The sequence below is a fragment of the Rhamphochromis sp. 'chilingali' genome, assembly GCF_963969265.1.
Source record: "Rhamphochromis sp. 'chilingali' genome assembly, chromosome: 2".
Classification (NCBI taxonomy): Eukaryota; Metazoa; Chordata; class Actinopteri; order Cichliformes; family Cichlidae; genus Rhamphochromis; species Rhamphochromis sp. 'chilingali'.
The window spans coordinates 22,217,502-22,233,355 of record NC_137930.1 but is presented as its reverse complement, the minus strand read 5'-3'; the positions used below and the strand labels follow the sequence as shown (position 1 = coordinate 22,233,355).

Sequence of the window (15,854 nt, the reverse complement as noted above, 5' to 3'; positions counted from 1 at the left end):
AAGTCACATCTTCCATAATATTCCCTCTTTAACACATGAAAAGTGAATATCACCTCACACTGCTTTATAGTGCCAACTGTCATCCCTGACTTAAGCTTTGGATCAGGATTTTTCCCTAGAATGGTCAAACATGGTTTTACTGTAATTCAGCCGAATAATCCTAGAGTGTACCCACCCTAAGATGTTGGAGAAGCTTGACTACGAGCTCAGTGGTTCATATCGTCACACAGTCTCGGAAAATGTGAACGGGGAAAATGAAGGAGAAACACTTGTATCCAAAAAACCACCAAGATGCCCTCAAGCAAAAGGTTTATCCCCCAAACTGCTGCTTGGCCAACGAAAGCTGGCCTTAGTGGCAGCTGCCATAAGGAAATCTGTCAATGTGCATTTGTCTGTGAAAGGCAGGAGGAGCTGAGAAAAAAATATAGCACTGAGGAATGGCTCGGCTTTAAAACATATTGCACTTTTTATACACAAGGTGAGTATTGTATAGTGCTCAGCTGGACGTTTTTTTAATTTCAGCTTTTGGTTTCACAATTTGTTTCCCAGTAAATGCTTCTGAAATTCTTCTTAAATAAATAAAGTCCAATAACTTCAAAATACATAAGTGTGAGAAAACGGCAGTTCTTGAAAAACATGCTCCTTTATTTGTTGAGCTCAGAGAACTGGATCTCTTGATTTTAAGAGGCAGCCTTTACAGTTAGGTCCATAACTATTTGCACAATGAAACCAATTTTGTAATTTTGCCTCTGTACACCATCACAGTGGGTTTTAAATCAAGGTGTGATTGAAGTGCTGGATTTTAGCTTTAATTTAAGGGAATTGACAAATGTATTGCTTTAACTGTTTAGGAAGTTCAGCTATACAGTCCGTCAAATTTAGAGGCTCCACGTGTAATTGGCCTAACATCATTTTAAATAAATCATTTTCAGTCAGTAACAGCAGGCAGTCTTGAACCCCTGGAAATCATCAAACGCTGCATCTCCTGTTTTGAGAAGATTCCACTGCAAAACTTGCTCTATTGGGTTGAGATCAGTTGACTGACTTAAGCAATGAAGAATATCACCAAACTTTGCATGGAGAAACTCTTGGCCTGCTTTAGCAGTACGCTTTGGGACGCTATCCATTTGCGCCATCTGATCAGTTTTGCAGAACGGGGCTGAATCTGAGCAGAGATTATTTCTCTCTACACTTCGCAATTCATCCTGCTACTTCTATCAGCAATCACGTCATTATTAAAAACCAGTGGCTTGGTTCCACCGTCTGCTATATATGCCCATGCCATAACAGCGCCTGCATCATGTTTGACAGATAATGTGATATGCTTCAGCTAATGAGCTGTTTCTATTTATTCTCCATACTTTTCTTTCCCGTCATTTTGTAACAAGTTAATCTTGATTTCATGTGTCCAAAGATTGTTTTAACATTTTTTAAATATATACTTTTTTCCTCCCTGAACTTGGCAGGCTCAGTTAGAAAAGTCAAATCTGGTCTTTCTGCTTTTGAGTATAATCTGTGAATTGTACATTGTCGTAAACCCTCTGTATTTATTTCATTTCTCGATTGCAGACTTTGACATTGATGTCTTCTTGAGGGTTTTCTTGACTTTGCTAAAGTTGTGAAGATGTTTTTCTTAACCAAGGAAAGAATTATGCAATGATCCAATAGCTGTCTGCTGTGGTGATGCTGCAGAGCCAGCCAGCACATTGGATGTACTAGGCTGTTGATTTGGCCACTCCTAAAGTTCTCTGACAGGTTTTTTTCAGCCTAATGATGGTCTCCTTCACTTGGATTGACACGTCTTTATTAAGAGTTGTAGTGAAAAGCTACCAAATGCAAACTGAATGCTTGGAAATGACTCCATATCATTCATTTGCTTTTTTATGTAATAAAAAGAGAATGAGTCTCATTTGGCTGCTTTTTAATCATTTTCCAATAGTACATTCAATGTAAGTCCTAAAAAGTTGATGGGATACTTTTGTTAAACCCTGATCACACCACTGATTTATTTTAAATCCACTGTTTTGGTATACAAAGGCAAAAGTGGGTCATTAGAAGTGTCATATATATTAAGTAAACATATGGAGCATGTAAGTGCACTGCTTGTCACCAAACTCCTATTTTAACCCTTTAAGACATACCATAGAACCGAGCCATTTTTTGGAGCATTTCAAGTTGCTATACATAAATACAACCATTATAGCCCAAATTTTAATAATATGTCTGCATTAGGTGCATAGTAATTACATAAATTGCAAAAAAGTGCAATAAACTACAAAAAAATTGAAAATCGTTTTTGTTTTTTTAACATATATTTCTAGTTAGAGAAATTTAAGAGGCTTATCCCTCAAAACTGTAAATACAAAAAAGTTGCACAAACTAGTTTCCCACCACGGGAAATTTATTTTGAGTGTCTTCATAGTTTTATTTTTGAGATACACCAATTTTCATATACTGCAGGAAAAACGAAAAAAATATATTACAGTGCAAATTTGCAAAATAACAGCATATGCATCAAAATAAACTATTTCCAGCAGTGCAATATGAGTCCTCAGCATCCCAGAAACGACACAGAAAGTCATAAAGTCAAACATAACTTTTAAAAATACAAGTATAGGCTCATAAGGCCACGATGGTAAAAAAGACTACATTTCCGCAAAATGACGTCACTTCCGGTTTCGGGCAGGTCATGCAGGACATGCGATAGTTCACGCTGATGGACGTAGGAAGTGTTACAAACAGCTGATCGGATCGGTAAAGCGTGTTTCTGGAATATTATGTTTTTGTTGCTGCAAGTGCTTTTTATGCAGTTTTTGCAAAGCTATATGTGGAAGGAAACTGTGACCGAGGACAAGCTGATGGCATAAGATGTAAGTACAACTCCTCCGGTTTCATATGCAAAAAAAAATTATTGCGCTAGCTTACGTGGTTGCAGAGCTACCGGGATTTAAAAATAGTTACGCAAAATGGAGCGTGTCCGCTCTGACCGGCTTTAAAGGGTTAAAGAAAGTTCAGAAAGAAAAAAACACAGAATAAAGTTAAAAAGACAAAAGATGAAGACAATGATTTCAATCTGCATTGTTCTCTGTTATAACATGAATTAGAGTGGTGACTGGCACATAGCAAAGTGAGTCACCCACACCATCTGCCCCTCCGTACCTCACCTCTGCCAGCATGGCTCTGTCTAGCTATCTGTGCCCTCTCTTTCTCTGGTGCCCACGCTTCATTAGCTCCTCCCCTGGATGATGGATGGCCTGTCCGTGCATCCCAGTGTCTAAAGCCAGACCATCTCATTTCTCCAATATTATTAAATCTTGCCCTTTTCCCTGACTCACCCCACCTCCCGTCACTACCATGACCATTCCCCTATCCCCACAGTGCAGCGGTCAGTACCATTTACGTCCCTGATAAATTGTCCTACGTCATCTTCTCCCATCCTCAGTCTGAACTCCCACGCCTGTTCTGTATCCAGACAAAAGCTTTAAACTCATTCACTGCAAATGTAAGTTTAATTCTTCTTATTTGAGTCTTCTAATCAACTCATTAAACATCTTTATTCTTGTATCTGTCAGTGAAATCTCTCATCTTCCTTTCCGACATCGCTTCATCACCAATCTGAAAAAAAGGAGTCTCTCACTCCAGCTTGACCTAAAGCTCATCAGTGTTCCAGCAGTACATCACCTGATGTGGGTAATTGCTTTTCCTGCAAGCCCAATCCCATCTCAGATCTCCTAACATAAAGGTTAGGCTTCTAACTCAATGCATAACAGACTTTATTTATTATAGAATCAATAGTATAAACATTTCTTATTCTCAGCTTTTGTGTTTGTGAATGTAACTATTTGTACTTTTATATGTTGCTATGAATATATGTGGAACAAAGACCAACAATAAGAAAGCTTAATTAAAAAGATGCTTTTAGCCAATTTAAGCTCCTCTACCTGTGTAGATCTCTGCCTCTGAGGGATCCTCCACTCGTTTGTGCTGGATGATGTAGTCAGAAACTTTGCAGCCAATCAGAGGCTCCACATCCATCCACTCCAGGGCGACCATTGTGCTTGAGGGCTCCAGGTAAGGGGATAGGCGCAAACTAAACAATACAGAGAATACAAGATAAGATAAAAAAAAACACACAAAAAAAACCAGACATATATGAACAATGAGATAAAATGCTTCCACAACTATTTGGCATCCTCATCTGGAGTTTCACATAGGATTGTATCAGCGTATGCTTTATGCTGAAAGCATGGTCATAAATCTCAAATGGATAAGTGGGAATCCCACGTGTTGTTGTTATTGTGTTGGACTAGAGAGTGCACCACCTCCAGCTATATGTCATCTGACAACAGAATAGCAAACAGAGACTTGGAACAAAACAGCATTCCAAAGCCACATGTGCTCCAGCAGCTTTCCATGTGTAGTTTTCCCCCTTTAATCCCTCAAAAGAGATAAAAGAACAACATTTCAATTTTTGTCTGCTCTCCAGCTGTGTCTGTGACAATGCCATGAAAGAGGTTAGCTGTTTTGATGCTCAGTTTTATCCTCACACACAATAATAATACTTATTTCAGGTTCTTAATGTGTCTACCACTAACCAGAGTTGGAGATTTTGGCAGCTGCAGTGACTCTTGGGCTTTTTTTTTTGTCAGGTCGTAGAGTTACAGAAACCAAAACTCTGTTTGTGGCATCAAGTAAGTCAACAACCACAATTCATAAACAAAATACTAAGAAAGCAGTCAAAAGGTTTATGCATTTCAGAGTACTTCTATAACATCTGTGCAAAATAAACTAGAGTCTGATTTCAATATCACTTCCTATCTATTTTGCTTCTTGGCTTAAAAGTCAAGGGTCAGCATATATTATAACATTTGGGCCCACAGGAATGGTACTGAACTGCCAAAACTCACAGAGTTTTCTCTGCACAATCATTACAAAAGAAACAGCTGTTAATAAAGGATGGAACTGATTATTTTGCTATTTAAATGGTCCAGTAAAACTTTAAAAAGTCACAAAGAGAAGGACCAGTCAGTTACCTCCATACCATTTATACACGTAAGCTAGAAACCCTCAATGAATGTATAAACTGGCTTAGCCAGTCAAGAGGCATATGCATGCAGCATATGGCCCTAAAAACATGGAAGAAAAACTTTAAAATAAGGCAAACTGTCAGCAATTCATTCAAGCTAAAACTCTGAAAAATGTATTTAGAAAAACTTCTAATTTAGGGAAAACTACTTTCGGTGCTTTAGGATACTTACAATTGTGCAAGTGCAAGCTGCTTTGCAACCTCCCCCCACCCCCAGGGCCTCTTTTCATTCTGTGTTTTTCTTGTATCCATACACCCATTTTCTTAAACACTTATCAAGTTCAGGGATGCAGAAGGGTTGGAACCTATGCTAGCTCTTATAGGCGACGAACACATTGTATAGGTAGATGGTTTATTGGGGGCCTATACTTGGCTTAATGATTCCAATATCTGTTATCACTTGCACCTATTCTGTTTTTCCTCCTGCTGCTGCTCTTCCAGCCTTTGGGTATCCATGCATTGGGAGGGTAGGGAAATATGATCTTATGTTGTCAGTTTCTTGGACTTGGACTTTATAATCCGCTGTGTCAACCAAACTATAATAGGGATAATTCTTTTGAATGCATTAATGATGTGTGCCATAATACAATTTACTGCTTTAATTATGCAAATCAAAAATAAAATGAATCCAGTTTGTTCATTTTTTTAGTTATGATTTTTTTATGACTTTAGATAATTTATCATCAAAGTCTTGCCCTTTCAACTTCCTGTTTCTTTTTAAAGATTTTTTAAGGCAACAATCGCTTGGGCGGATGACTCACAAAAGGCTCAGGGGTATTATTAGGACACCCTGAATGAGAGCATGTTCTTGTCAGGGAAGTGTAAGGGCCGACTGACAGTTATTAGAACTTCAGGGACTGTGCTTATGTCTACAGCTTTCTCAAGTGCCCCTGGAGTCGAGAGAGACAGGTAAGTGTGTATGTGTGCGCATATCCATGTGCGTATAAGTGTCCCTGCAGTGCACTGGTGCATGCATCCATAAAACCTCTCTTGTGTATGTGCATGGATTCCAAAGTGTCATAGTGTCACCTCACACTTACATCGGCTGCCTGAGGGGACTGCAGTTAGGCAGGCCATCTTTGCTGAAGGCACTCAGGTCACAGCGACACCAGTTATCGATGACATCGCCCTTTCCAGCACACCAGTATGAGCTCATTGTGGCACTCTTTAAGGCCTGTAAAGGGTAACAGGTGAGAGAAATGCAATTATCTTTTGAAACAAGGGCTTACTGTCCAGCTATGCTTATCCCATCCCCCCTCCTCACCTCCCACCCAGCCCACCCCCTCAACCAGTTTCCTCCACTGGTTTCCTCCACATAACAGCACACACAGACATTCATCTTATGTCAGTCAATTTTTCATTTACCTTTGACAGTTCCCTGAAATGAACTCCAGGAGACAGCCAGTAAAAATATAGTCTTACATTTGACGGAGTAAGGACTGGTCAAAATGCCCTCAAAATTGTTCAGAACTCAATGTAAGTCTCATAAAGATGTAACAGCAGAGAGGCACACACACACACACACACACACACACACACACACACACACACACACACACACACACACACACACACACACACACACACACACACACACACAGTCAAAAAGAGAGTGACCTTTTCATACCCACCGTTCCCAATTACCAGAAGGCAGGAACATCACACTAGCATTAACACTGTGACACTATCACTGTGCTTACACTGTGATATCATAGATGCACTGTGACTTCTATGATAGATGAGTGAGAGCTGTGACACTAGCCACCTCCCATTCCAGGGTAGCGGGTAGTGAGATATTAATAGATGAGATCAACTTCTGGCATCTCCTTGTGCTACTTCATTTACAGGTGGATGAAAAAAGTTTTAAAAAAAAAAAGGTCGTAGCTCAGCCATCTTCTAAAAGGCAGCAAAATGCCAATATAACCATCAAAGCAATAAAATATAATGTCAGGGCTTTCGTTAAAGCTGCAGGCTCTCTTGAGGGTGAGTTCAAGAGAGTTCACCATCACTACGACTCCCCGTCACACTACAGATCAATGAGCACTCAGTAATTTATGTGCTCTAACTGGTTGATAGTGTGTATTGGAATTTATTTTACTTATGTATTAATCACATTATTTTATTGTATAATGCCTTGGTGCCACTGGATTTTAACATGTCTCACACTCATACAGTAAGACAGATGGTGGGGGTCTAGTAAGGAAGTTGGGGGAAGCAGACAACTCCACAGGAAGAGTCTTTTGTCTCTTCGAGGACTCTGGGAGGTAGCAAGGGAGTGTGAACCTTAAGGTGTGAAACAGCTGTGTATTGCCTTTTGTTCCTGGAAAAGGTATTTAACTGAGAGCCATGCTAGGCTCAGAGAGACTCCGTGTCTCCGTCTGCCCCGCGATCATGCAGGCTCTCCACCAAGCTTGGTTTTTCTGTTCTTTTGTGTTTTGATTAAAGAATGTTAGCTACCGCTCACCGCTCGTCTGCAGGCTTTATTTAAATGGAAAACTTCCATAACAAGTGTTACCTCATGCAGGCTACTTTGGAGACGTGCTTGATCGTGATCTCAAAAAAAGGGCACTGAAGCCGTGCAGAAACAGTAGCATTGTGTACCAGGTATCCAACAAAAAGGAGGAAGGAGGCCCCTTATTGTTCGAACGCATGGCATATGACGCTGATTCAAAAGCAGAGCAACTGATGATACTACGCACACATCTCTAAGACGACTGAGTACATGCTGCACACAAACAAAGTGAAAAACAAACATGATCATGATTAATTTCAACAGCTCACTGTTTCGTTTCATTTGAGAAACGCCAACAAAGATTTTCTGCAGTGTGTTGATTAGTAGAAGTGACATTCGAGCTGACTTTGGTCATAGGCCTGACCAGAGAGGCAAACAGCTTGGCCAAAATTGAGTCAGGGTATGCACTCAGAAGCTGATGTTAGCATTTCCATAACATTGCATTGTGAGCCTCAAAGAAGGCTCAACAGACTTTCATGGGAACTGACTTCTTCCACTCGAGGCAAAGTACCTTGAGAGCACAAATGACCTAAATGAGCAGCAGAGGAAAGAGTGAGGAAAATAAAGAGGGTGAGGCTGAAGAAAGAAAGAAAGGAAGAAAGAGAGAAATAAAATAGGACAGTGAAAAAAATCTACAAACAAAGGTGTGAAAATGGGGACTTCCGACACTGAAACACATTCCCTGACTTTACTAGGGAATGGATCCTTTTGCAGCGCACACTTCATCATTACATCCTCCAGTACAGTACCAGGGCTCTAAATTAGGTATTATAGGGGGCAGGCAAGCACTATAATCCAGAGCCATATTATAATCCATTGGAAAACCGAAAAGGTTATTATGCCACCCCCCCACCCCCACCGGATGAACCCATGTGGTAAACTGCTGCCAGAAAACAACAACAGCAGTAGTCTTGCCACCTCAAATCAATGGGAAGCAGGCCACAGTGAAATGCAACACACACAAATAACACGGGCTCAAGGTCTATGCACGCACACAGTCTAGGCAAATATGAGAAACGATCTCCAATACCAGGGGCAAAAGAGAGAAAGACCACAGGACCGCAGTGCCTGTACCACCATCAGATTCCTAGAAGGAAAAAAAAACCCATATGGGTTTCTGCGCTTGATTGCATGGCTGCACATGTGAAAAACAGACAAAGCGATTACCACTGTGTTTATGTTTGAAGAGTAATGCAAGCCATTCTCCTTTGGGTAAACAGGGAATCTAATTTTGGTTTAGGGAACGAGGTGGGAGTTGGGTGGGGATGCAGGAGGTAAAATAAAGACGAGGATTTAAAGTTCAGCAGGGAAAAAAAGCATTTAATTACGATAGAATGCGTGCGGTGGCTCGTGGTGACGAAGACAGCAATGTATGCGGCAGGTGAGAGTGAAAAGAAATAAATAGGCAGGAAAAAAATCCAGTGATGAAATAAACAAACACAATGAAAATCCCGGGTCAGAGTGTATGTGTGTTCAGTGCTGTTGCTACATAAGTCACAGTTGGCAAGAGGAGGCTACTCTACACTTTATCGATTAACTGCGTATTCTGCATTTCCCAGAACTCCACAGATCCATACACATTCTGTAAGAACCAAACATTATCCATTAAGCTTCATATTAGAAAAGGTGGTGTTTCCGTAAAGAAGGCTCTCTCTGAGGACAGAGTCTTTGTGCACCTCAAACACATTCACTTTTAGGAACCTGCTAGTGCCTCTAACACGCCGTTTTACCGGTTCGCAAACACGGCACAACTTTGTCTCTGCTAACCTTATCAACACTGAACGAATCAAGTTGAAATGCAATCACTCCCCACGTCAAATGTAAGACAAGAGCAGTGAACATTGAGGGCAAGTGAGCATCAGCAAAAACTCAAGCCACAAATTCTGAGCTTTGACGTCATTTAAACCCTGCAGACTCGTTGGCACCAAAACACAATTTAGACCTTTCACTTTTCTAGATGCCTGTCGTGACTTACAAGTAAGCAAGCAACGCCATAGTGACGTCTTTAATGTATTAATCTGTTTGTCTAGTCTATGCTGACCATATTACTGTCTGTATCCAGAGGCTAATACACAAAAACACTGGCCAGCTGGCCCAGAGTATTGATTTATAAAATAATCACCAGTGGTGGTAAAGAGTGTAAGACACGGCACACACACACACACACACACACACACACACACACACACACACACACACACACACACACACACACACACACACACACACACACACACAGCCCACCATAATGATGTTCTTTCTGTGCGTGTGCGTGCATGCACACATGCATTTATCTGGCCCTTTCCATCATTCAAGGCTAATGGTGTTAACAAGGGAACCAATGGGCTGCTTCTAGGAACCTTCCAGGAAATGGGACAGTGGGGGCAGCTCAAAGGTTGGTTCAAACAGAGGTTGATAGTGTGTTTGAAAACTCTCAAATATTAGGAAGGTTTGGGTTTTTTGGTGTCCCAGTTCTGCCTGAAGATGTTCTGAGCCGATCTGACCTTTCCAGCAAAGTAAAGTGATGGTTAGTGTGTTATTGTATTTTCTGTTACAAGATAGCATTAGGCAATTAAAAACAGCTAAGAAACAATTATAACAATAATAACGATAAAACAAACCATATCCTTTACTGAGGTAATTATTAGGGGTGCAACGATATTCGTATCGATATTGAACCGTTCGATACAGTGCTTTCGGTTCGGTACGCATATGTATCGAACAATACAACATTTGTAATTTATTTTATCAACTTTCCTTCTGACGATGCTGTCTGTGTGGAGCGCTCAGTGAATCTGTGTTCGACTACTCCGCCTAGGCTGCACTGTCGAGCGCAGATCCACTGAGCGCTCCACACAGACAGCATAGTCAGAAGGAAGAGCACAGGGCAAGCTAGCGAGACAGAAGTTAAGCTCTCCTTGTAACAGGCAAATTGACTCTCATTCAGATCTGGCGTTTGGAATTATTTTGGTTTTCATGTGACGTATGACCCTGAAGGTAAGCGAGTCATGGACTAAAGTAAAACAGTATGTTGGATGTGCCATGCAATGCTCAATTACATTGGTGTGAACTAGTGTGTTAGCGCAGTTAGCTCGTTAACGTGTTGGCCGTCTAGCCCCATGCACGGAGCGATCGGCGGTAGCTCGTTAACGGAGATTTGCCGTGTTGTGGCGTTAAGGTCATTTCAACGAGATTAACCTGAAAGCACTAGTGGGAACACAATGAATATGACTGCACATTTACACCGACATCATCCTAGTGCAAAGACCAAAACAACAAGCATGCTACTAACTTTAGCGAGTCATTTAGACAGCTGTTAGCACATGATTCTCCTTATGCTGCTGAGAATATAGCCCAGAAGAAGCGGATAGTATAGCTTTTATTTTGGAAAGAGCCATTTCTCTGTAATAAACTCTCTTTTCCAAAGATGAGTGATTTCTCAATCAGATACAGGGCTTGCAATATCGCTAGCCCGACGTCCCGGAGCTAGCGATTTTTTCAGTCGGGCTACCAAAATCTATCTCTTCCCTGCCCGTCGGGCTATTGTAGGAAAAATATATGTCAATGCTTTTGCATTCTTTCAGAAATGTAGCTGGGTAATTATGTCATTGGCATCGGTGAGCCACTGTCAATATGTGACATATTGAAATCGTGTTTGAATTTGCGCTTGTTTTTTTGCTTTCACTTTGCAATGTGCGAACTGTGTATAGAGAGCGACAGCACTGATCTGTGAGTGATGATAATTTGTGCACCAATTCCTCTGACATCGTCTTATTAATCGTTAGCTTACTATGCAAACATGACAAGTGAAATCTCCCGCAGCTTAAACATGTGAGAGGTTGATCGCGCAGAGAATCGCTGAGCTTATGTGAGTGCGCGTGTAAAAGCATTTCAGTTCTGCTGAGCCAAATAAGACAGGTCAGGGTGAAGAAGTGACAGCCAAAGAAAAGCTTACCACAAAACGGAGAAGTTATGACAAATCAGACTATAAGGCAAAAAGAAAGTGCAGCTTTATGGTTTCATGGACAAAATAATTTCTGTGGCTGCAATATGACGAGCTATATAACCAGGGCTGCACATAAGTGGTCCGCAGGTGCGCATTCGCTGTCAAAATAAAAAACGCGCACAAGGGTTAGGGTTAAATTTAAAAACTGTACTTTTGAGTTAAAATATATATTTATAATTTTAATAAATGACAAATTAAAAATGCATGAACATTTTTTTTGTATCGAAAAAATATCGAACCGTGACACCAAAGTATCGAACCGAACCGAACCGTGAATTTTGTGTATCGTTGCACCCCTAGTAATTATCTATGCTACTTTTAAGCATTCATTCTGTAAGTTGTATGAACACTAATACACTTTTTGGGGCTTTGTTATTGGAAAGAAAGGTTTGTGTCTGTGAGGTCAAACTGTTTTGGCTGAAGCATAAAGAACAAGTCTGTACTGCTGCTGATGTAATTAATGGATGTTTGTGGATGAGGATGTAAATAGTATGCACTGACCATGCAGGTTTTATAGAAAATTGTTTAATTATCTACCCTACAGGAGCGTTCGCCTTCCTTCTTTGTTATTGTTGCTTTAGTCTTTGCCTTTTTTCATCTCTCTCTGTTTTCCTCCCTCTCTTTGCTTTTTTCCCCCCGTAAATTGAATTGAATCGAATTAAACTAAATTAAATTTTAATTAGATTTATGATTCTGGAATCTAGAAAGTTAGTTTATAACATAAATTTGCAGCAGTATTCAAGAAGTGTTGTTGTTCTACAAACCAAATAAACTCTGTGACCTGAAGGGGGAGGAAAAAAGAACTTTATGGCTGCTCTGCAAAGCCAGTTAATAATGTCCTCCAGGAAGTAGGTGCACATGTTTCTTTGCCAAAGATGAAAAGAGAAGACTTCATGAACATACCTTCTGAGGATTCAGGGTGACAGAAACCCCACAATGGCATTAGTGCACTTAATAAAAGCATAAAAAAAGGAAACGTGTGCAGATCTGGGATAAATTTCTATTGAGTGATGAAACCACACACACAAACATAAAAATCCTTTACTGACCACCACCTCATCTGTCAAACACAGTGGTTCTGTTATGTGTTGGGCATGCGTGGCTGCGCATGGAACTGGCACACTGCTGTTTACTGATTATTTCCCCGCTTTTAGGCGCGACGGCGTGAGCACTGTATGAGTTTCAGCCAAATTCATCAAAACACACCACATCATATTTCATAATTCAACAGGTCAGTGAATTAAAAACACTATCTTTAGCCAAGTCAGGCATTTTATCAGTTGAACTAAATTCCACTTGCTAAAGGTGACAGTAAAGGTTCATTAGAGTCCACAACAACTGTCCTAAAGGTGAACTTGAGAAGCATTTGACATGATACTCCATTAAATATTTATTGTAACAGTTTTGTTTGACATGATGCGATCTGTCCAGTTACTTCTAATTGTATAATTGAACTTTGCGCTATGTGTTACAAGGTATTGTATGTTACTTGCTCCCTATGCAGTGCCTACTATACTCTCTTGGTTAATGGTGTTGCCGTTTTCATTTTAAACCTGTAGTCTCTCATCTACTCTTCGGAAATATTGGAGACACACCCCTGCGAGGGGCTGCAGTACTGGATAATGGTCAGAGCATGACAGCAACAATTCTCCAAGATATAGAGCATTCTGACCCATTAGACTCACAACCAATTTGTTCAAAAGGTTTGCCGTAATTCAGTCATAGCAACACAGAACTACTGGCAAGCAATAAGCTTATTATATTTTATTTTTTTTACCTTGGTTTTTTCTTCTGTGGGACTAAAAAAGTCTGTGGTAATCTGCATATGCATGTATTTATTTTCATACATGCATCTGCCCAGTAAGCAAGACCACCAGTGCAATTCCAAGACTGGTTCCAGTTGAATTCAAGTCAAGACTCGATCTAAAAGACGCCCTGCCAGAGAACAGAGCAACATGAGAGGCATTTAGGACCAAAACAAAGACGGAGGAAACCTCAAGTCTACACTTCCAAAAATAATCATTATCATCTATAAATCCATCTAAAAGTGCAAATGAAGAATGAATAAGCAATCAAAAAACCCACAAGCTCTGGGACTGAAATCTTGTTCGGACTCAAATGACATGGATACACAGAATTACATCTTTGTGTTATTCAGTATTTGAAAGGATCACTTTTTAAAAAGGTAAATTGCAACTATTGAAGATGTTGCAATAAACTTTAATTGAGTACCAAAAGAAAAAAAACAAAAAACCCATACTGTGGACTAAAAAGACTAAAAATAAAGACATTTCTTGTACATTGTTACTTTATTTTGAGGTTTTATAACCATCCAGTATCAGTTCACTTAGCTTTTATCGGTTTCAAAAGCCTATTTTCAATTTTCACTTTAGGTTTCTTTTTTGTTTAGTTTCAGTTGACTGTAAAAAAAAAAGTTCTGTTATAGTCTTTACAGGGAAAGGCTGATTTCACATTGTGACCAAATCCCCTTCTGGCGTCACGTGAGTCAGTAGTGAAATGGACGTGATGCGTCCTGTCAAACAATCAGGCAGCTGGGGGGGGGGGGGGTTACTGACAGATGCCAGGACCTCGGAAAGGAGGGACAAAAGGAGGCAAAAAAAGAGTAAGTGGTCGACACATATAGATATGATCTCGGTCCACCTAATCATAAACTAGATAACAAAGCTTCTATTTTGATTGCTTCCATGGGCTAAAGGGGGAAAAAAAGTACTTCATCTCTGAGAAAGCTTTTGCCACATGGCAGCTGTCTTTCCTGATAGACTCAGCCAAGTAGAAAGACAGTCTCAAGCAAAATTGCGCATGTGAGACGGAAACACATAAAGGAAGAGAGTGACAGAGCGAGAGGGTGGTTGCGTGTGTAGCGAGGCAGGTCGTCGCTTGTCTCTAATGCAATGTAGGTATGTGCCATTCTGACTAGAAGCAGCTGTGGCCGAGAGAAGAAGAGAAAGCGAAGAAAAGAGGAGCAGTGATGGACTCCCCTCCCTCCCAAGAGGTCGATGACATCAATAAGAAGCGAATAATCCTGCCTCAAGCTACCTCAGAAGGGCTGAGCGATCCACTGCAGTCTAGCCCTTCTTCTCCTCCTCTTCCTCCTCCTCATACATCTCACTCTCTAAACCCCCAGAAGACCACTAGTGGGTAGGGGAAGAGAAAAGGATGGATGGATAGCAAGGTGTTTGGAAGAGAGGCATTTTACTCTTCCTCACGTTTATGTATTGATGAAGCCCACTATGGGCCGTCTACTATTGATTGTGCCTTCTTTTCTTTGGGGCTGTGGTACTTGTTATGGGAGGCACGTACAGGAAGCTATATCGTGTATGTGCGATCATAGGTTCACATATATATACACACACACACACACACACACACACACACACACACACACCCAAATACATTTGATTGCTGAATGATTGATAAGGGTAAAGCTAAACTAAGCTAAACTCCTCCGTATATATGCATGCACATGTCTTAGGTGGACGTTACCTGAAATCTTGTTTACTCACACTGAGAAGACAAAGTTATCAAAACTTAGGTATCAAAAATAAAAAAGTGCTGAATGAACAAACAAAGAAAATATGGTCTAATATTTAGCCAGACCCCATTAGTAAATTTGCTTATGGAAAGGAAATGTGATATGATTAACTTTCTCTGCAAAAAGATCCAAAGACATCTGAAATGGGATGAATCATAGTGCAGCACGTGGCAATTAAGCTGATATTACATTCAGCTGTATATACTTGTTTAGACACGGGCGCGCATATCTCACACATATACACATCGACTTCCCCACAAGAGAAAACCATGATGTCATCCTTTTTAGTCCCTCTGTATTACAGTATTCGTTTCCAGCGGTCAAAGTCAACCAACCAATGCCACCTAGAGTTGAATTCTTATAACTGCATCAGTTAAACGCTTCAGACAACAACAAATATGTACAGTTAGAAAGTTTGATTACATCACCATTAACTGAATGCCCAGTGGTGCAGTATTTAGCTGCCAGCTTGTCAGCACAAACCACCAGCAGTGTAAAGATGTGAAGACAGATTTGCATATCTGTCTGTCTGTCTGTCTGTCTATATATATATATATATATGGGATAATCATATTCATATTTAAACGATATGTATAAATGTTAGCAGATTAAATCTTGCAAACTTGGGAAAATAGAAGGAATTGCGGTATTAATGATAAAATTAGGCATTTCATTAAAAAAAACAAAAAAAAAAGGA

The 15,854-nt window shown here is 40.3% G+C and overlaps 1 protein-coding gene across 1 annotated transcript in view; it reads right to left on the bottom strand.

The window, feature by feature from the left end:
* The window catches only part of astn2 (astrotactin 2), a 302,939-nt gene that overhangs the window by 46,474 nt on the left and 240,611 nt on the right, over window positions 1-15,854 (bottom strand). Inside the window, exons 18-19 of the mRNA XM_080874142.1 lie at window positions 6,127-6,260; window positions 3,942-4,090 (exon numbers count right to left, since the gene is read on the bottom strand). Of these exons, the coding sequence (XP_080730268.1) occupies window positions 3,942-4,090; window positions 6,127-6,260 (283 nt within the window). The remainder of the gene's footprint in view (window positions 1-3,941; window positions 4,091-6,126; window positions 6,261-15,854) is intronic.